Source organism: Trichechus manatus, unplaced genomic scaffold (genome assembly GCF_000243295.1).
Source record: "Trichechus manatus latirostris isolate Lorelei unplaced genomic scaffold, TriManLat1.0 scaffold00013, whole genome shotgun sequence".
Lineage (NCBI taxonomy): Eukaryota > Metazoa > Chordata > Mammalia > Sirenia > Trichechidae > Trichechus > Trichechus manatus.
This window is the reverse complement of record NW_004443949.1, coordinates 3,447,164-3,470,559: the sequence shown is the minus strand read 5'-3', so window position 1 is coordinate 3,470,559 and position 23,396 is coordinate 3,447,164. Positions and strand designations below refer to the sequence as shown.

The 23,396-nt window shown below is 37.2% G+C and overlaps 1 protein-coding gene across 1 annotated transcript in view; it reads left to right on the top strand.

Moving 5' to 3' along the window:
• The window catches only part of GPC6 (glypican 6), a 1,259,037-nt gene that overhangs the window by 623,583 nt on the left and 612,058 nt on the right, over positions 1 to 23,396 (top strand). Inside the window, exon 3 of the mRNA XM_012554142.2 lies at positions 15,173 to 15,575. Coding sequence (XP_012409596.1) covers positions 15,173 to 15,575 — 403 coding nt within the window. The remainder of the gene's footprint in view (positions 1 to 15,172; positions 15,576 to 23,396) is intronic.

Sequence of the window (23,396 nt, the reverse complement as noted above, 5' to 3'; positions counted from 1 at the left end):
GTGTCCCCAAAAAATATCTGTCAACTTGGCTAGGTCATAATTCCCAGTATTGTATGATTGTCTACCATTTTGTTATCTGATGTGATTTCCCTATGTGTTGTAAATCCTATCACTATGATGTTAACAAGATGGGATTGGTAGTAATATATATTACCCTTGTCTCCCAGGACCACTGCCGCGGCTCCTCCCACACCCTTAAGATGTGTTCTACGAAAGCACCTTTGTCTTTCCAGGACCAGAACCCTACTTGTCTCCTAGGAGACAAGAGAGAAGAGGAAAGAAGCAAAGGAAAGATGATAATTGGGGCTTATGACATGTAATCTGAGTCCTCTCTCCATTCACACCTGCTTTCTTCCTCTGCCCCTATAACCACCATCATGCACTGATGAAATTGAAAGTGTTGGAGAACAGAAGGCTGTAATGAGTCTAGTCTTGCTTGTACATTGTGATCACCTGGGAAGCATGAGGATAGTACTGATAGCTGGGTCCCACCTCCCAGAGATTGTGATTTAATTGGTCTGGGGTGCTGCCTGGGAATCGGAAGTTTTTAAAGCTATACCAGTGATTTCAGTGTGCACCCATGGAGTTATATGACCAGAAGGTAGGGGGAAGGACATTCCATTTGGCTGCTGCTCCACCGTCTCCTTGTAGTTTATACAATCTCTTGTTGCAGTAACCCACCCAGGTCCTTATCACTGGCTTTCACATACAAACTAGCTTAGGCGCCAGGTTTCAGAGTTCACCCTCAGTGGTTTGGTGTTTATGATAGTTTTTCTACAAAATGGCTCAACAAGTAGTTGACTGAAGGAAGGGAAGCTGGGAAATGGACTAGGTTTGAGAACAGAATAATATATATTACTACCATTCCCAATTTTGAAACCTCATTGATTCTTTCAATTGGAAAAAAAAAAAAATTAGAGATTATTTTAAGGTGCCTTTAGCTCAGTTCATGGTCCCTGAGTGGTGCAAACAATTAATGTGCTCCAAAAGGTTGGAGGTTTGAGTCCACCCAAAGACACTTCAGAAGAAAGACCTGGCAATCTCCTTCTGAAAAATCAACCACTGAAAATCCTATGGAGCACCGTTGTCCTCTGACACACAAGGGGGCACTATGAGTCGAAATTGATTTGACAGAAACTGGTTTCCAGGTTAGTTCAGTTCTATACTTTAGGTGCATAATGGGTTAAACGGGCATCCCAAGCCGTGATTCATGTCATTGCTGAAAGAAAAATGGAAGAAGGTCGGGCTGGCTCAAAAGGGACATTGTCTGCGGGCCAAATTTAAGGAGCTGTGCAATGAAGAAAATGAACTTTGGAAGCATGTCAGCCTTTAATTTGCTATGCAGGGCTTAGGGTGAGGGAGAAACACAGTCTGCAAGCTCAAAACGGTTGCTTGCTCTTGGCAGCAACTGTCAGCAAATTTCAAACTTAATTCGTGATTCTAGGAATTAATGGTTTATCTATACCACCTTGTGAACATAAATGGCCTAATCAGTCTTTCTTATTTTAAAAGATATCTTCAGGAGAAATAACTACCAAGAAATAAAACATTTATCAATCGAATGTGTAAAGGCTCACTAAGTACAGGAAAAGTCTAACCTTGTGAAATGTGAAATCAAGCTAACAATTTCTGTAAATGGTTTTATTGCGTCAAATCTCCCTATACCAACCAGCTAGTTACCTAGTGCTGCTTCCCAGGTGACTTTGCCGTTAATAGCTGAATTTACACCTGATTGCTAAAATTCACCTGTCAGCTAGTCTATTCAGCTGACTTTACTTCAGTGATATTAAATTGAAGGACTTGGGTGCGATGTGTTGATCATTTTTAATGAACATTTGTGATTGTAATCTGATGATTTTTCATTAAAAATCTCATCATGGAAAAGTCAAGTCGATTAGATTAGATGCATTGGAAGAATTTAAACTGTGATGTCTAACTGAGCTGAGTATTTCAAAAAGCATTATCTTATCATATTGACCTTCTGTATTCATTAGTTATTGGATTTCCCCCACATTCTTACGTTTTGACTTATTTACATCTAAGAGTTTCAACACATATTGGGAGTGGTATAATAAAAATTTCCTTTGGATTGATATAATGAGCAATTTTGGAACCATATATTATGTAATATTTTTAACCGCAGAAGGATTTGTAATTTTCTGAAAAGAACGTACCCTAGATTTGTGATGAGCATTGTGTTCTGTTGCAGGGCATTTGTTAGTTTTTGTAAGCTGTTAAAAGATAGTTTAAATTTTCATTTTTGGTAATTATTGGAAAGGAAAGTTAAAAAAGGAAATTGTAATACAAACACATTTTCTTACCCTATTATCAGAGTAGGGCATTATTTTTCTCTTTTCCTTTTTTTATTTCTATACTATTTTATATGACAGGGTTACTGTGAGATTTTATGCTTGTGAAATTCTCCTGAAACTTATTAGACCACAAACTTAGAAAAAATTAAGGTTTTCCCACTTGAAAATCTAATGTCACCTAAATCCCCTAAATCATTTAACTGATTTAAAAATTTGCTTTTGGATTTTAGTTACTTTGCAGGGCAATATATGAGATCAACAGGCTGCTGATTTGTCAAAGCAAATTTAACATATAAAATAAAAATAACAGAAGAAAAGAAACTTTTATTCTGCTATTTATGAGACCGTTAACAGACTGATAATCAAATTTCTTCCTTACTACAAGAATTTAAAAGAGTCATTTTTTTATTGATTTGCAAACATTTCATTTGGGATTTTGACCCTTTATGTCAGGGATGGCAACTTTTTTTTTTTCTATCAAAGGGCTTTTTTGACTTTTGGTGCCACGTAGTCTCTTTGGCATCTTCTTCTTTGTTGTTGTTTGTTGGTTTGTTATTGTCTGAACATTTATAAATGTAAATGCCATTCTTACCTAGAATAGAAAGTCACTAATTGGAAGCCAAGGGTTGAAGTTTGCCAACTCTTGCTTTCAAATACCATAGACTTTTCTAAATGGGAAGACTTGTTTTACAGATATTAAACAATGGTACAGGGATGAGAGTTCTGTGGGGAAACAGTCTGGGGGATGCTAGAATAACCCAAGTAAGCAGGTCCTCTACTGGCAGTACTTTGCGAATGTAGCGGCATTACTGTGTGCATGGAATCGCCACAGGACCTGTCATATATAGTTCAGACCCTTCAGGAAGACGCCCTTCCTGAGGCACGCAAGTGTTGCTTGGAAAACAGGGATCCAGAACATCAGGATTTTTAAGTGCCTATAATCTCTGTGGCGCCCTGGTTGTGCAGTGGTTAAGCGCTCTGCTGATAACCTGGAAGTCAGTGGTTCCAATCCACCAGCCGCCCTGAGGGAAAAAGATGTAGCATTCGGCTTCCTTAAAGATTTACAGCCTTGGAAACTCTACAGGGTTACTGAGTCGAAATCGACTGGACGGCAATAGGTTTGTTTGTTTTTTATTTTGTTTTTTTATATGTATAATCTCTGTAAGTAATTGTAATCAGAGTAATCAATTGTAAATAATACACTTTATTTGAACTTCATTTTAAAAACGGAAGGGGATATACTTTTTTTTTTCTTTGTGAAATACAAGTGTCATCAGCTTTCTTGCTCTTTCTCCATGCCTTTCGTTTGTCTTGTCGTTGAGATTAGCGAGCAAAATTGACTGGCATGAACAGCATAGATATACCATTTTTTAGCTGCATTCATATTTCCATAAACAATATGTAGCATAGAGCTTTACTACCAGAGCGCTACAAGATTTAAATACTGAGTTTCTTACTTCAACTATGATACGAAATTTACGAAAATATGATTTGTATATAACTTGTGAAAAATATGTTGCTGTATGTGGGGTAGATACATGCAGTGAAATCTGTGAGAGCAGGAACTCGATGGGACAGGCTTGTCTTTCTGGGTCTCACTAGTTTTCCGCCTTTCAAAGGGTACAGTCTCACCACTTTTCTATCGCTCCTTTTAGTGGAAAATAATGAGTTTTCCTTCTCTGACAGGTTTCTGCCTTACACATGTTTCGGCTTTTGCAGGTTTTACTTTATACATATATAATCATAAAATGATATATATGTTACCACTATATGAGATACATTTTTGGTCAAATATTTATAGCATTCTCTTGTGTGCCAGTCCTTGCTGTAGTCACTGTAGCTATAATCCCAGGTTCTGTGTCTGATAATTTTTTCGTGGAAGCCACTCCTTTAAAGAAAAAATACCAACCCGAGAGATCTGAACCTGCTGTGCAGCTTAGTTATGTACATCATATAATTAGTACTAGTAGAAAAAATAATCACACATGAAAATTGTTTTTATAAATATTTTATATTTTACATTAGAATGCATTTTGCAATTTATATTTAAATATGATTATATTCAGTGTCCTAGGAGTTTATAACACTCCCCATTAATTATGCAAATCACAGAATGATAATTTGACATGTTAAAGTACAAAGCCACCCAGCTGTCTTGGTCTTTTTTACAACTCATCCTTGTCCCTGTTAGCCTTGGAGCTGCAGGTTCCAGGCTAGTCCAGGCCTAGGACAACTCACTTAACATTTTCTGTCCTCAGTTTCCTCATCTGCTAACTAGTTACACTAATATCTGATTTGCATACAATGTGTATGTAAAGCACCTAACACAGTATCTGACACTCATTGGACAGCAGTAATTGGCAACTTTTATTAGGTGCTATTGTCTAGTTACGCTAGAAATTATCACCACTCATTGTTTTAAGTCCATTTTTGGTCTTTATTTAAGGTTTGATAACTACTTTCCTCCAAAAATGTAACAGAGGCAAATGTAAATAATGAAGATAATCTGTTGCCATGTTGTTTGTATTTTAACTCAGGTTTTTTTGTTTGTTTGTTTTTTGCCTTACTTAAGGGACAGACGTTTGTTCTAATAATCCCCCAAAGAGGAAAGATGTGAACTGATCACTTTGAAATTATATGAATTTTTATTAATTCCTGGAATCAATTTTCTGAATAAATCATAATACTCATTACAATATAATATGCTTTAATCAATGACTATACACGTACCCACAGAGCAAGAAACTATGAATTATGAGTTAAAGAAATAGAAAATCACAAATGAATTTTTACTTCTAGCAAAATTGTCTCTCAGTAATTTTATAAACTCTGATATTTTCATTTTTGCATGAATTGGTATTCTGAAAATAATTTAATGTAATTTTGACCCATTATTTGTTAAAAAAAAAAAAAAAGGGTTTATATCTTACACAGAAGTGCAAGTGGATTTTTTAATAAAAATTACTAAGGCAATATAGTAGGATATCTATTGAAAATAGATCTTCCCTTTCCCATATGTATTTAGTTGTTAGCCTGCCCTCTAGAAGAAACAAAAGATGGCGTAATCTTCTTTATTACAAACAACAACATAAACAGAACAAAGCTCCAAGCTGAGTTTCTTTAATACAACAGGTTAACTACGTGAGACTCCACAGTGGTTTTGGAGTTAACTCAAATGGGGCGTGGTGGGCTTCACTTAGATGAGGTGTGTGAGCAAAAGTGAATGTACTCGGCTTGATCAGGTCATGGTCTGTGAGGCCCAGGCCTGGCAGGTCCAGCAGCAGGAGAGTCAGTAACCACACCAGGCAAAACATGCCATAGGACAGGCAAGCTTTTGAGAGAGGAAGTCAAGGTCTGGTGGGGCAGTACTGAAAACCAACATGTTTTTGAACCGGGGCCACAAGGTATTTTATATGTAGATGCACATGATCTTGGAGCATGGGAGGATGTGAATGTGTATGTGCTTGTGTTTACTTGTGTGCGTTGTATGTATGTATGTGACTGTGTATGTAGAAACTTTTGGAGGATGACAGGAGGGCAGGCAAATCAATTATGTACTGTTCTAAGAGGTGGTTTGTAGCATTTTCTTCCTGTCTAAGTGGGCCCACAATGTCATAACTAACAGGAGTTCAGACCAGGTGGAGTCAGGGTCATCTTCATCCATAGATCTATTCATTCACTCACTATTCACAGTTTTGAAGACCCTACTATCTGACAGGCATCATGCATGGAAATGACAATACTGACCACCAAAAATCATACCTGTGAATGTAATTGTAGTTCCATCCATTTAAAACACAGCTTCTCAAATTTATCTTATAAATACACTGTGGGGTTCATGAGATCTAGAAGTGTGCTGACCTTTTTTCTCAGAACATTGTGATGTCCTACTTGTGGCCCTTTGAAATTTATCACTAGGATGGTGGTTCTCAAAGTAGGGATTACAGTGGAGTGACTTTACCCCCAGGGGGCACTGGCAATGTCTGGAGACATTTTTTAGTTGTCATTACACTTAAAACCATCTTTTTTTTTTTTTTTAACATCTTATTGTTAGTAGTATGTACTACAAGTAATGTTGCAGTGTGTAATTTGCTGATGTTATCATATCTGTAAGTTTATATGTCATGTTTCCAATCCCCAAAGACAAATAAAGATCAGATTTATAAAGATATTGAAAATAAAAGGCAATAATAATGAAAACAAAACCAAAAAGGTATTCGAGTTACATTAAAACCTACTTATGACAGAATCATTGGAATGGAACCCTGTGATAACGCTACTGGTATCTAGTGTGGAGAGGCCAAGGATGCTTCCAACTCTCCTACAATGCACAAAAGAGCCCCCCTGCCCCCGCACCCCACAGCAGAGAATTGTCTGGCCCAAAATGTCAATCGTGTCAAGGTTAAGAGTCCTGGCCAATTTCTAAATACCACATAAGCTGTAACTTGCCAAGGATAACCCTTCAAGTGGCAAGGCTTTCCTGAGCAAGAACAATCCTTATCTCTCCTTACAAGGCCTCACTCCCCAGGGAGTGAGGAAGATAAGCCATTTGGGAACCATGTTTTCTCAACTCAGTAAACCCCACCCTTAAAGTCCAACGTGGAAGAGAGTAAATGACATTATGGGTTTTCCTCCACTAATGTTCCTCATTAATTCAGCATTTCCCCGATCATATCAGTTTATTATGTAAACGAGGAGACTTTTAAAGGGAGATATGATTATAAAAGGTGTACCTGAAGGCTGGCGGATGTGTGCAGAATTAGGAAGGACGCTCCTACTTACTTGACCTTGGAAAATGCATGAAGTGGGGGTTAGTGGGTGATAGCTTATTGTGTTTCTGTTCAACACAGCCCTTTATGATATCAGCTTTCCAAACCATTTTATCCTCCATGCCAGCTCCTCCTCTGGGTCGTCCCTCAGCCAAAGTTTGGGTCTTGAGTGACTGAACTGATTTAGCATGCTAGGAGGTGAGGGTGCAGCGTTGAAAGAAAGAGATTATGAGAGAGAGACACGCACACAAACACATTTACACACTTGTTCTGTCTGTGTGTTCCACGTATGTGTGTGTATTTCTGGGTTTAGGAGAGTAAATTTATCATTCTTGCTCCCCTGGGGAAGACAAGTGCTATCCGCAATTATGAATAGATGTAATCACAGACTAGTGACCAACGAGTTTCACTCATTGGGTTCTGGGATTACATGGTCACAACACCACCCTAAATCATTTGTTTAAATGAGCTTTCGGTGAAGAGTACTTTTGTGATCTTGAAGATAAAATACAGGGAGTCCCAGGTTTACGACATATTCAAGTTACGAGGAATTGCGTTTACAACCGTACTTTTTTTTTTGTTTTGACATCTTATCATTAGTAATATGTACTACATATAATGTTGCAGTGTGTAATTTGCTGGTGCCATGATATCTATAAGTTTATATGTCATGTTTCCAGTCCCGAAAGACAAATAAAAATCAGACTTATAAAGATACTGATAATAAAAGGCAATAATAATGAAAACTTAAAAAAAAGAGGTTTTGACTTACATCAGAACTGATTTACATTGGAGTAGTCTGAATGGAACCCTGCCGTAAACTGGGGGACTACCAGTAAAACACTTCAATTTCCAGAAATTCTAAATGAAAAACAAATTTGTTGCCATTAAGTTGATTCCAACTCATAGCGACCCTATAGGACAGAGTAGAACTGCCCCCATAGAGCTTCCAAGGAGCAGCTTGTGGGATTGAACTGCTGCCCTTTTGATTAGCAGCTGAACTCTTAACCACTCCACCACCAGGGCTCCAGGTAAATGCTATATAGTTTTAAATCTAATCTTCATGCCCAATCCACCACAGAATAGGTTGATCCATAGTGGTATTAATGAGACAACATTTCCAGCTTGAAGGGAAGAAGATTTTTTTGTGTGTGTGGTTTTATGTGGTCTACAAATTGCTAGAAAGCCTTTAGTCTGACTTTCCCCTCTTGCTTGTGTTTCTTTTTGGCCCTGTGTGCCATCTTATGTTTTTATCCATTCGTTCTGAAGCCCTCATTTAAAGCCTTTCTCAGATATCCTTAGGGCACCTCTTGGCTCCTAGGAGTGTATTCTTGCCCCTTAAGAGGCCTCTCCAAGCTGTCAGGCAGCATTGCACAGGCCTTCCTTTTGCTTTTGGAACAGTGGTGTTTTTTATCTACAAGGTTGTTCTCCCACTCGAGGCAGTCTGCCCCGCAGCAAACAGATGTTTGCATCCAGATCTCCCCTCTAGATGAATAAAATGCTCCCAGAGGCTAATGCTGGCTGGAAAAGTTCTCTTGTGCACCTGTGAAGCATAACTTAGCCCCAAGCAACCCACCTTTGATGTATATTTTGTGATTGGAGAAGAAGAAAAAAAAAATCAAATTGCATTTCTGCCAAACTGTTTCTTGAAGATGAGAGTTTTTGTTGACTGGAAGTTTAATCTAGTGTGAGCTTTGCCCTGTCGGATTAAACAATGGTCAGGTTGAGATTGCTTTTCCTTATATTGTTCTTCAATTTGGTTCTCTGTGTTGCTATTTGGATGTAATACTTCATCAGCAAAGTGGATCAGATAACTATCTTCCAAATCTCCATGATGTTTGGTTTGCTGAGAAACAATCTTCATTCAAGCATAAAATAATTTGTCCAAAAAGTCAACCTTCAAAAGGTGGACGTTTATGGACATGTTGAAAATGAAATGAGTATACTTAGTTTTGGAGGACATTAGTTTTGCCTCAGTGCCTTGGATCCCCATATTTCATATGATCTAAGATCAATGCACTTCAAGGTACCAACATTTGTTATAATTGGCCGATACATTAGTGTCTTCTAATACCAAATATTAACTTTGACTATGAGATCACTAAACCATATAATGACTTTGAACAAGGAATAATAGTTTGACTTTTGAGGGCCAGTGAAGTTAATAGCAAACTTTTGTTCACTCTGACTGCTTGAGACAATGACACAACCTTAGTTAAAAACTTCAGCTTGGAATCTAATTAAATGTTTCTTGAGCCCTATTTATTGAAAGATGTCAACTTTGTTTTTATATTCAGTTGTTGTCATTGGGTGCCTTCTAGTTAATTCCAACTCATAGGACCCCATATGACAGAGTAGAACTGCCCCACAGGGTTTTCTAGGCTGTAATTAAGAGCTCAGCAGCTAACCAAAAGGTTGGCAGTTCGAGTTCACCTTGCAAACCCTTCTCCTTGGAAACCCTATGGAGCTCCACGGCAACAGGAATCTTTATGGGAGAAAATGGCCAGGTCTTTCTCCAGCGAAGCCACTGGGTAGATTCGAACTACCAGCTTTTAGGTTACTGGCTGAACACTTAACCACTGCATCACCGAGGCTCCTTTACTAATATTAATTTAAGTACAAGAAAGCAAACCACATGACTCAGTGAGCTGGTACTCTTCTTTTACCCATGCTGCTTCAAAGTGAGCATAAGCACAATATTTCAGAGTCCCCATGTCAGGAGGGAAAAAGCCTTAAAGAGAGTTACCTTTAATAAAAGAAAAAAAAAGAACAAGAAATTTTCAGCCCTAGAGACAAGAATATTCTGCCTCAAGTCTTTGGAGAGCAATGGGGACCAAAAGATTTTTTTTTTTCCCCTCTTTTTTTTTTTTAATAGCTCGTTGCAAATCCAGACCACACTATTGATTACTGACTATTTATTGCTGAAGGCAGTACTCCGTATTCAGTAAATTAAGCTTTAATTCCTGAGTCCAACAAAATAATTGACCTCAAAAAGAAGATAAATGAATAGGCTGTCCTGAGCTCATGATTAGAATCTCCTTTCCAGTCTCATTATATTAGTATTTTTCAATTCAGTGATTTTTTTCATTCTTTTCTAGTTTCCTTCAAAATCTATAAAACATTTCACCCTCTTCCAATACCAACAAATCCAAGCTATTTTCATTCTTGGCTTCAAGATTGAAAGGTTTTACTTACGACATTTTTATATTTCAGTTTTAATATTAATAATTTAATATAGTGTCCATTTTAGAAAAAGCTAGGTAACAAGTATTTCCGAAAAAAATCTGAAATAATTTGTATTTCATAAAATCGTAAGTAGCATTGATATATAGCTAGAGACAGGTATTGCCATCGAGTCCCTCTCACTCATGGTGACCTTACGTGCAACAGAATGAACGTTGCCTGGTCCTCAGTCATCCTTACAATCTACAGCAAGTTTGAGTCCATTGTTGCAGCTATTGTGCCAATGCATCTCACCAAAGGTCTCCGTTACCCTCACTGGCTCTCTACTTCACCAGACATGATATCCCCATCCAATGGTTTATCCCTCCTGATGATGTTGTGTCCAAAGTAAGCGAGTCAGGCAGTGTTCTGTTGTGATCCGTAAGGTTTTCTTTGGAAAATTTTCAGCTGTAGATTATCAGGCTTTTCTTCCTAGTCTGTCTTAGTGTGGAAGCTCTTCTGAAACCTGTCCACCATGGGTGACCCTCCTGGTATTTGAAATACCAGTGGCATAGCATCCAGCATCACAGCAACACGCAAGCCACCACAGTGTGACAAACTGACAGACAGTTGGTGGAACTTTGATCTATAGCGTACTTTATACAGCATAAATTGATCATTTGATGATTTTGAAAATTTTGCCCTATATGCTTCAACAATCATTTTCCTTATCTAATCCCTGAAGGTTAGGGAGTTTTAATAATATTTAAACTAACTTTGCATTTGGAGAAAATAAACATAAGAAATATTTGGTGACTCGAACCAGATCACGCAGTATATATAAATTGGAACTTATAGATTCTTACCTCAGTTGTTGCTGCCACTGTAGAAACAAAATTTCTGCATTTACAGAGAAAACATATTATTTCATAGTAAGAAGGTAAACAAGAGAACAGAGTTCATGTCAAGCCTTGGTGCTTTGGTTTTAACTGAAAACAAATATAAATAATCATCATTATTATAAACACTTTTAATTATCAAGAAAATGGTTCAATTCTATATTATTCAGAATTGAAATAGCTAAACCGAGAATCCTCCAGCTAACTTCTGATAAAGGAGAAAGAGGTGTAATTGCCATGGAGTTTATGGAGAGACATTCATCACTTCTTCCCTTCTATGTCCTATGAGCGAACCCTCCAGAGATCCAGAAGGGAGAAAACCTCTATTTTATTCCTACTGGGTTTCCTTAAGGTGTCTAAGACTTGATTTGTCCCTGGATTAGCTGAGATGGGACATAGCTTCAAGGAGTAAAAGGTGACTATGAGGAGAAGAAGACCACACCAGATATCGCATGACACAGTTTTGCATGAAAAATGACTTGTTAATTGGAGATACCTTTTTTTAACAACATAAATGAGTATACATGTGGATCTCACCAGATGGAATACACAGGAATAAAGTCAACTACATCTGTGGAAAGAGACAATGGAGAAGCTCAACATCAACAGTCAGAACAAGGCCAGGGACTGAATGCAGAACAGAACATCAATTGTTCATATGCAAGTTTAAGTTCATACTGAAGAAAATTAAAACAAGTCCATGACAGCCAAAGAACAACCTTGAGTATGTCCCACTTGAATTTAGAGACCATCTCAACAATAGATTTGACACACTGAACGCTAATGACCGAAGACCAGACTAGTTGTGGGATGACAACAAGGACATCATACGTGAAAAAAGCAAAAATTTTATTAAAAAGACAGGAAAGAAAGAAAAGACAAAAATGAACATCAGAAGAGACTCTGAAACTTGCTTTTGAACATAGAGTAGCTAAAGCGAATGGAAAAAATGATAAAGTAAAAGAGTTGAACAGAATATTTTGAAGGGCAGTTCAAGAACACAAAGTAAAGTATTATAATGAAGTGTGTGAAGACCTGGATGGAGTTAGAAAACTAAAAGAGAAGAATACATTCCATATTTCTCAAGCTGAAAGAACTGAACAACAAAATTCAACCTCCAGTTGCAATATTGAAGGATTATATGGGCAAAATATTGAATGACTCAGGGAGCGTCAAAAGACGATGGAAGGAATACACAGAGTCACTGTACCAAAAAGATTTGGTCGATGTTCAACCGTTTCTGGAGGTTGCATATGATCAAGAACTGATGGTACTGAAGGAAAAAATTCAAGCTGCACTAAAGGCATTAGTGAAAAACAAAGCTCCAGGAATTGACAGAACGCCAGTTGAGAGGTTTCAACAAATGGATGCAGCACTCGAAGCACTCACTCGTCTATGCCAAGAAATTTGGAAGACAGCTACTTAGCTATATTTGTGCCCATTCCACAGAATGGTTATCTGAGGGAATATAGAAATTATCGAACAATTTCATTAATATCATATGCAAATAAAATTTTGCTGAAGATCATTCAAAAGCAGTTGCAGCAGTACATTGACTGGGAACTGCCAGAAGTTCAAACTGTATTCAGAAGAGGTCGTGGAACTAGGAATGTCATTGTGGATGTCAGATGGATCTTGGCTGAAATCAGAGAATACTAGAAGGATGTTTACCTTTGTTTTATTAACTACACAAAGGCATTTGTCTGTGTGGATCATAACAAATTATAAATAACACTGAGAAGAATAGAAATTCCAGAACATTTAATTGTGTTCATGTGGAACCTGTACATAGATCAAAAGACAGTTGTTCAAACAGAACAAGGTGATACTGCTTGGCTTAAAATCAGAAAAGGTATGTGTCAGGGTTGTATTCTTTCAGCTTACTTATTCAATCTGTATGCAGAGCAAACAATCCGAGAAGCTGGACTGTATGAAGAAGAACATGACATTAGGATTGAAGGAAGACTCATTAATAACCTGTGATATGCAGATGACACAACCTTCTTGCTGAAAGCAAAGAGGACTTGAAGCACCTATTGATGAAGATCATAGACTTCAGCCTTCAGCATGGCTTACTCCTCAAGATAAATAAAACAAAAATCCTCACAACTGGACCAATAAAAAAACATCATGATAAAGAGAGAAAATAAGGAAGTTGTCAAGGATTTCATTTACTTGGAACCACAGTCGACACCGGTGGAAGCAGCAGTCAGGAGATCAAATAATGTATTGCATTGGGCAAGTCTGCTGCTGAAGACCTCTTTAAAGTGTTAAAATGCAAAGATGTCACTTTGAGGACTAAGGCATGCCTGACCCAAGCCTCAGTGTTTTTGATCTCATATGCATGCGAAAGCCGGACAATGAATAAGAAGATCAAAGAAGAATTGATGCATTTGAAGTACGGTATTCGCCAAGAATATTGAATGTACCATGGACTGTCAGAAGAATGAACAAATCTGTCTTGGAAGAAGTACAGCCAGAATGCTCCTTAGAAGCAAGGAGGGTGAGTCTTTGTCTCACTTACTTTGGACATGTTATTAGGAGGGACCAGTCCCTGGAGAAGGACATCATGCTTCCTAAAGTAGACGGTCAGCAAAAAAGAGCAAGATCCTCAGTGAGATTGATTGACACAGTGGCTGCAACAATGGGCTGAAACATGGCATATGTGAGGATGGCATAGGATCAGGCAGCATTTCGTTCTGTTGTACTTGACAGCACCTAACAACAGCATGAAGAATAGGGGTCCCTGGGTGGCACAAATGGTTTGTAGCTTCAAATCCACCCATCGACACCACAGAAGAAAGGCTTGGCGATTTGCTTCTGTAAATATTATATCCAAGAAAACCTTATGAAGCAAAATTCTACTCTGTGACACATTGGGGTCACCATGAGTTGGAATTGATTCTAACCAATTTTTTTTTTTTTTTAAAGAAGAAGTAAAGCAGAATCACTCTGTTGTGGGAACTTGGATTTATATACCCAGAAAGAAGCATTATCTTCCCTTAGTCATTTCCCTACCCCTATTTATGTTCTCCAAGTGCGATAAAAGTTGAAGTTGCTCTACCCAAGCTCATATGTGCATATGAATAGGTGCCCCTGCACACATGAAATATCTCTTTAAAGAGCCTAGTATGAGGGTCAATGAGGCTAACGGTACCCAGTGACATTAATTTATGTTTTATTTTTTGCATCCTATAATCATTCTAGCTATACTCAAGTACTGTTGTAGGATAGGAGAGTGCATTTCTTGGTATATCCTTTTTCATTTAGAACCTCTAAATGAGAAATCCCGATTACTTATATTTCATTCAAGTTCTGTACAATGGTAGGCTATGATTTTAATGATAATTGGAGCTATTTCATTGCTTTCTGATTCATTATGGCAGCCCAAATTATGTTCATTATAGCTTTAGTATTAAGTGAATTTAATTGAATTATGAATCTCTGAACACTGATAATTGATTTTTATATATAGAAACTCTAAAGAGTCCAAAATATTACATTAATTTGAATATCCCATTTGCAAACTATTCTAAATATAAGCAATTTAATTGAATTTAGTGTTAGAACAAATTCATAAATCCACTGGAGCAAATGTATTCATCAGTATGCACTTTTTATTGTGTTAATGACAATGCTTCGCACATTATATTTGCAACATATTTTGATCTGAATTTATATCAAACCATAAGATTTTCTAAAACATAATAATGAATGCAAAAAATATTTGAGCAATTTTGAAGAGATATTAAATGGTAAATTCCTAATGTTAATGGATGCTCTTCCAAATGGAAATCACATGGTCTTCTTTCTTTGACTCATGAAAGATCATAGATACAGGTCAAATCTCATTTCAGATTTTGTTATCAATGGTTCCTTGATAACTTAATCACAGGGTATTTTTTTTTTTTATGAAAACACCCACTAAAAGCAGTTGTTTTTAAGGTAAATAGATGCTTTGGTTTTTTCTGTTGTTGTTTTGTTTTTTATATCTTACAAGTTTATGACTACTTTCCTGTTTTATTGGCAGAATTTTTCCGAGAGCTCCTGGAGAATGCTGAAAAGTCACTCAATGATATGTTTGTACGGACCTATGGAATGCTGTACATGCAGAACTCAGAAGTGTTCCAGGACCTCTTCACGGAGCTTAAAAGGTACTACACGGGGGGCAATGTGAACCTGGAGGAGATGCTAAATGACTTTTGGGCTCGGCTTCTGGAACGGATGTTTCAGCTGATAAATCCACAGTATCACTTCAGCGAGGACTACTTGGAATGTGTGAGCAAATACACTGACCAGCTGAAGCCATTTGGAGATGTGCCCCGGAAATTGAAGATTCAGGTCACCCGTGCTTTCATCGCTGCCCGAACATTTGTCCAAGGACTGACTGTGGGCAGAGAAGTTGCAAATCGAGTTTCCAAGGTAATTGCAAAGCTGCTGTCTTTTTAATTGGTCTTCTTCTTTTATTCTTTTTTTAAAACAAACACTGAAAAAGATCAAGGTAAAAGTTCCGATTTACAGTGGTTTTTGCTTTTAGAGAGATCAGGTAAATGTCAAAGCTTAATTTTGGTTTTTTTTTCCCCTTGCTTTGTGTGAGAGAAGACAAGATTTCAAGCAGTTCTGTGTCGTTAATATGATGTAAATATTTATCCCCAGTATAGCAAAGAAGACTTTATTAGGACTAGTGACAAAAACAGGTGCTTTGGCAACCATAATCACTTGGCATTTCTGATCTGAGTTTTAGGGATGATAAATATTTAATGAACCAGTCCATTCGTGGTTATAATCTTCCAGGATGTCACAAGGTGACAGTCTTCGTTGGTCCTGCAAGTGGAGACAAGTTGTTCTTCAAAACACCAGCACCTGGCATTCCCTCTTCTTTATCACACTTGTCAAAGTGGCCAGGTTCCTTAACAGTGAGGGAAGAACCCTCTGCTGACACCTGTAGAACTGGATTAGGGAGGACTAATGAATACAAAGTATAGATTCTGGCAGAGAATTCCTTTTGTTATCCATTATCTTTGCAATTCAATGCCATGTATTGCAGTGGGCTTATGAGAAAAATAAATCACTGATATACTTTTGTACCTTTCCTTGAGGATGATGTCTTTAAACCTTTAATGCAAGAGACCTTTCTGCATTGCTGTTTTTAAACATTGACTGTTTCCTGTGTCGGGGTTATCTGCCTTTGCTTAAGTTCTTCTGTGACATTTAACTGCTGTTATGAGGTAGGCCTGCCCATTTTTGAGATCAGGCCAACAAATAAACTGAAAGATGATTACTTGAAGAGGTAAGGTAAAAACAAAACATACCAGGAATCTGGTATTATGTCACCCAAAGAAGGTCATATTTGAACAAAGATTATTACCAAACACAACTTTTCTATTGCGAGACAGCGCCAAATAACACACAGTACTTTTTCCAGTTATTGGTACCATTCTGCGATGTTTTTTTATTTTTCCACATTAATCTTCTAAATATTTACATCTTGGCCTAAACATCGTGTTTATCCTTAAAAATGTTCTTCTATGACACTATTTGTAAAATACATAGGAATCAGTTTCCAATTATCCATTCCTAACAATTTTATTTAAGCATATGGAAAGGTTATTTGCAGTAAGGCTCGAAAGGGGACAATTACGAGGAGCTTAATAATATTAAATGCATTCAACTCTGATGTTAAAAACAATGATTTTCTATTGAAGATAAACAATGAAATGAATTAAGAAGGAATTGGCCAGATGGAATAACAAGAGGACATGTGATTGTCTGAGGAAAGTCTGTAAAATGTTAATAAGTATAAACTCTACATGGATTCCATATTTTTTTAGTAAATAGATTCCATAAAAAAAAAAAAAAGGAGTAAGACATTTAGTCGCAAGGGCTTCAAATTGAAGCCTTTGCTTTTGTTGAAGAATGAAGCATGAAGTCAGCTTGTAAGAAGCATGAAGTAAGAAACTTAAAGTGTACTGATAAATGCAACTTAAGAATCTTGATTATTTATATTTTATTTTGCTTAAGATTGAATATTATTAAGATGAGTGTATTGTAATCCGAGAAGTTCCAGTGAGATAAGAGAATATTTTCTAGCGAAACGTCTAGTAGGCCGCATTGGAAGTTGTCACTCTGCCTTTCTCTCTTGTTTCTCAGAGGACAGAAGTAACAGCTCCGTGGAGATGGTGCCCCCTCCATCATTCCCTGTCTCATTCTGAGGTCTTTGTCCCTCAAATTTAACATGCTACTCTTCATGGTCAAGGTTGACATGGACCAACCATACTACAGTATGACCTTGAATTTTTTTTTTTTTTCAGAAGTGGTTTAGGATATACTCTGCCCCACCATAATTTCTCTTACTGTGGCCCCCTCATTTGAAAGGTAGCTGATGTGCATTTGGGATGTAGTTTGTGGTCATAAAATCATGGAAAGCTAATTGTTCTACATGGATATTGTCTTGTCTGACCTGAGCATCATTAACCCAAATCAACTCATCAGCCCCATACTGACATCTGCATATAGCTTTTATATGTATATGTATGTATGTATATACATATATACATATAACTGGTGGAAGTGTGTATGTGTATGTGTACACACATGCGCACAAAGCCTTGGTTTAAATGAAGCTCAGCAACTTTTTCTCGAATAATTTATGACTCAGGGATTTAAGCATTATACCAATAAACTCTGTAACCTAATGATTACCAGATGGTCTGCAGCTGACTAAACCAAAAATGGACCTGTTTGTCCTACAATGATTTCAGCACCCAAAATATTTTCTGTAATAAGAATAAAATATTACAAGGACTAAATATATTAAGAGGAGAAGCAAGAATTGTGTTTGAGGCTTAAGCCCTGCTCATAAATCTAAAGCCTCTCTGTAGTGTATTGATTGAGTGATTTCGAGTTGGTGAAATGATGGCCAAATCTTAGAGAATTCAAGGCAAACTTCCAAAATGGAGATAATAACCTAGCTTATCTTTTGCATCTTCGTTTGAAGTTTTTTTGTTTTTTCTCCTCCTTCTTTTTTTCTGTTCACTAACAGTGATTTAAATCTTGGAAAGCATAAGTAATACCTTCTAATTAATTGTTTTGATGAGAAACTTTACCTCTTTAGCAAAACACAGCAGTTTGACACAAATGTTTTGACACATTATAGAGAATTTTCTTACTAGAAAAATTGAGGACTAATGTGTAAGCATCAGCATAATTCTTTTTAAAACTTATGTTTGCCATGTTATAAATATAAACATTTTTTTCTAGCTTTTGGTTGAGTAAGTTAATTTTCATTAACAATAGCTGACTCTTAATTAACAAAAGCTGACTCTTAAGAAACATTTATATGGTTCTGGCGTGAATATTTGTGGCCAGTTATCTAGGATTTATTTTCTGTGTGAATGAGTATTTTTGAGACTTCCAGGTTTTGACAAGATGTGGAGTATCAGACCCTCTTATACTTTGTTAATAGAAGTGTAAATTGATGCGTTCACTTTGAATAGCAATTTGGAAGTATCTAGGTTGTTGAAGACATGCAAATCCAAAAACTCTACGATTCCACCGCTGGATAAACTGTGTACCAGTAAACATATCAGAGAATGTTCATAGCAGTATTCTTTACAATATCATAAAAAGAAATGTCCCAAATGTCCACTTAAATAAATGGCTACCTCTTTATACCAGGAAATCCTATGAAGCAGTGAAAATAAGTGAACTAGCACCACACTTGTGAGGGAACCACAGAAACCTAATTTTGAGAGAACATAATAAAATCAAAAAGAATTCATTCTATTTATATAAAGTTCAGAAATATGGGAAACTAAGCAATATCTTATTAAAACTATGCAGAAAAATCCAAGAAATGATACACACAAAAATCAGAATGTGGTTGCCTCCGGGGGTAGAGTTTATGGATATGATTAAGGAGTGATAGATACCCAGGGATTTCCAAAGTTATTGATAGCATTCATTTCTTAAGCTAAGCGCTGTGTACATGTGTGTGTGTGTGTGTATGCATGTATGCGTTTATTATAAGACACTTTTAATAAAAGAGATTAAGTTGAGGACTTTACCATTGCTGACCTGTGATTCTTTTCATCTATGTAGCTAAGATCACCCCTGTGAGCTACCCTCAGTTTGCAGTTACTGCTGTTTATGGATTTACCAGAGTGAATTCTTCCAACTCTCATCACTGCTAACCAAACACCATCCATGCTCCGTACGTGTGCTAAATGATATGGGGTAGTAGTAGATATAGTATAGTGGTCTTTGAGAGAAAGGATCCAGACTCTTTTTTAATATCTCCCCTTCCTGAAAACCCCACCTTTGCACCCTTTTGTGCACTCAATGCTGAAAGGAAACATGGACGCCAGCAGTCACTCTGAAGGCTTAGCAGACATTGTGAAGAACGCGGAAGGAGGGCTACATAAAAAACCGTTAGCTAGTTGTTTGCTTAGAAAAGCTTCAATTATTCCTCATGGAGGTAAATATGGAAGTGACTCTAGTGGCTTGAGTCCCTCCATCATGATACCATTTACACAAACAAGGTATGACTTTCATATCTTTCTGCTTTAGTAAAAGTGACTTCTATGAGTACAGCTGTAAGTTTTGTCAATAGCAACCACTTTAACTATATAAGTCATTTTCATTGATTCCTTCTGTACGTTATTAGGTAGGTAGTGAAGCTGGGGATCCATAGAACTTGAACTATTTCCAAATATTGTCATGTATCGATCTACCTCTATCTCTCTATCTATCTCACTATTTAAAATCTCCTCTGTGGTTGACTTTGAAAAGAAAGCCTGACTTTTAGTCTTCAGTAAGATCAGAGTATTTCCATCAACAGATAGGAGCTGATGTCTTCTGTGCAGATGAGGGTTTGTGCATAAAGAGCCTCTTAACTGGCTCATCTACCTTAGTAAACAGCCTTGCATTAGCGATGTGTGCCTAGAAAGCAATAAACAGAATCAATTTTCAATAAATGTGGTTGATGAACTATAAAGCTGAAAAAATTTATCATCAAATTTCACGAAATGAAGGCTATGAAATGCATGCATTTAAAGCATTCTCTGACCACAATGGAAAAGCATTCTGAAGAATTTACCATGAATACAGTTTACAAGACAGATGGTATTTAATTTAATTGTTTGGGGGAAAGAATTTAAGATATAAAGTATGATCACCTATTGTATTTATCACCTGAGTTATTGGTTTTGTTCCTTCTGTGGTGTATTTTAATTGGAGTTAATTTTTGTAGCATGATCCAAAAAGGAAAAAGACCACAAAAAGACCTTAGGTGAATGAAACATTTTCATAGTTTTTTCTGTGGTCAGTGTATTCTGCTCTGTAATTGATGAGTATTCAATGCAGATTACTTTAATAATATACAGTGTTAGGAAGAAGAGGTAAGCCTTTTGAAATTATCAGTAATGCTTCCATGTTTACAACTTTTAAGTCAGCATAAATTATCTTCCTAGCTGCCTTATGATGATGGTATAGACCTTATATTTAGAAAGTACTTTGTAGTTGATAAATAAATAATTTCATGATGGAAAATAGTAACAAAATGATATTAGCACGAGAAGCCATAACAACAAAAATAGCTTAATATAATTCATTCAAAATGTGTGAATTGCACCATGTTCCAAGTACTGTGCTAAGCATTGGAAATCACAAGAGCAGAAGCAAGTTCAGTTGTCAGAAGAAGAAAAAGCTTGTTTCTCTCTAGAGTAGCATGTGGGAAGCATCACAGATGAGTCTACAGAAGTAAGAAAGTTCCATTTTGGTTAAAACAATTAAAATCTTTATTATTAATTTTGAGTTGTCTTGCAGAATATATTGCCAAGGTGTACAAATTTAGAAAACCGGCTGGGTTAAGAAGAGGGGTCAAAACTGAGGAAAATGCAGCTATTTGTTTCCATTGTGTTAAAAGGTATTTGTGCATCATTTCCTCTTATTATTTTGTAGTCGATGTGTGTTTCTAATAACCTATCCCTGAGTTATGCTAGTTTATTTTAAAACTCTACTATCTATGGGAATACTATTAAAATCAATACCTTTCTCTCCACTAAGTCCGATTTTGTTGAAATTTTATTTATATTGAAAGGAGAAATTAGGAGGTTCCTTAACCTTGTCTAAATGGACCATGACTAGAAAGAGTTTGGGGACCACAGTTCTGACTCTACTGCACCTATCAGTTGTAATGTTTGTGTCCCCTAAAGTCCAACACGGAATGGTTATAATAACCCGACATCCATCTGACCAAACTATGGATCCTTGTGAAAGCAGAGCCGTTATGGACACTGGTCCTAGTCCTCACCAATAAGCAGTCGTTCCGTGGAGGGTGCATCTGGAGAGACAAGCAGAGATCCTCCAGCACAGCAGCTACTGTGCCTGTCATGGTCAGGTCGTATCTCCAATCTCACACACAGGTCCTGGCACCTAGTTTGCAATGTATTGGTTGTCTGCTTGCTGATTGATTTGAGAATTCTCAACACGTGAATGTTTGTTGACAAAGGATGTTAACATTTAGCCTGAGAGAGAATAGAAGAGAATCAGGTGAAACATCAGGAAACGTAAATATTTAGAGGATACAGAAAAAGAGACCAAAGAGGAGAACCAGAAAGCCATATTGTCCTGAAAGTAGAGACATTTTCAAGCAATAGGGTGGATAATAGCATCAAATGATACAGGCTGTTAAATGGGAAAGGGAGTGAAAATACACCTTTGAATGTGACCATTAAGGTGTTACTGACTTTGGCAAGAGCAGTTTGAATAGAGTGGTTTTCACCTGTTGAAGAGTTAACTCTTCTGCCTCTACACATTCTAGATCAGGGTATGCAAAGTGTGGTCCATGGACTGATGCGCTGCCCATAGCTGTTGCCATTCTGCAACATGAGAAGCGCAAGAATTGAAAGTGTTTAAAAACCTTTATAGCAATTTCACATTGTCCCAACATCTATGACCATCAGTGGAGTCCTCCTTGGGGGTTACTGACCTTGCACTGTGACTCTCCTGTGTATGGGGTTACTGACCTTGCACTGTGAATCTCCCGTGTGTGGGGTTACTGAACTTGCACTGTGAATCTCCTGTGGTACGAACTGCTTAGTAGTTATATTCTTAGGACCATGTATCAGGTCGTGACGTAGTGGGACAGAACTATGTCAAGCAGAGCCTGTCCAGACAATGGGCACCTCTGACACTCTGACAAGTATTGTTCTAGAATGGTGTTAATAGGAAAATAATAAACATATGTTGATTGATTATGTTGGTGTGTCTGAGCATTAACATTGTATCTTGCTTATATTCAGTTTCCCTTTAACCCTTTCAGTGCCTCCAAACCCTAGTCCCCCTACCCTCCTTGGGGTCTTCTCTGTGTTTACAACCATGATGAGCTCTCAGTAAACTCATTTTTATTGGCATATCTACGGTTTGCCTGTGCCCCACAAGTGCAAACGCTCCTCTGGCCCCATCAGAGAACATAGAAAATGTGTACTACAAGCAGACTTCTTTGTTACTAATAGGGAACATCCACTGCTGAAATGTGCCAATTAAGGTACAACAGAAATAAAAAAGGCCCAAGGATCAAACTTTAGTCCTGTAACGCGAAGAATGCTGCTTCTAAAATGGCCTCACAAAGAAAAATGGACCTGGCAGTTTATCACAGTATCATTGCTGCCTCTGTCCTCCATTATTTATCTCTGAATGCATTTATGCTGTTTCTACTAGACAGTTCTATGCAACAAGGTTTGAACAACAGTCATACTGTAATTACTTACACATGCAAAGGCATGTTCAGAGTACCGGCAGGAGAATATACAGGGTGTGTGATATTATAGGTTGAACTTGAAAGTTTGGAGAATTTCTATTTTATTGTCCCATCTTCAGATATTCAGTGTTACAAGGACATTCCCTGAGGCAATATCAGTGCATTGTAGAGGTTTATGAGCCAAGATACACATCAAAAAGAATTTTAGTAAAGCTTGACAGATATATTGCACTAATAGTGCTGACCCAGTGAAGCAGGACCTATGCAGGGTGTATGACATACTCATTTTTTTTAAAATGAGGTATTAGGTCAGACCGATATTTGTTTGTACCATAGATTTTCTCCATTTATCTTTGTGTTTATAATCAAGAGTCATCCTCCTTCAGAAGTATGCATTACACCTCGTAGTTGTGATGAGCAGTATTCAGTGCAAACACAATGGATCAATCCCAGATGCTTAGAAAGTATATTCACCCCAAACAATGTTGAAGCT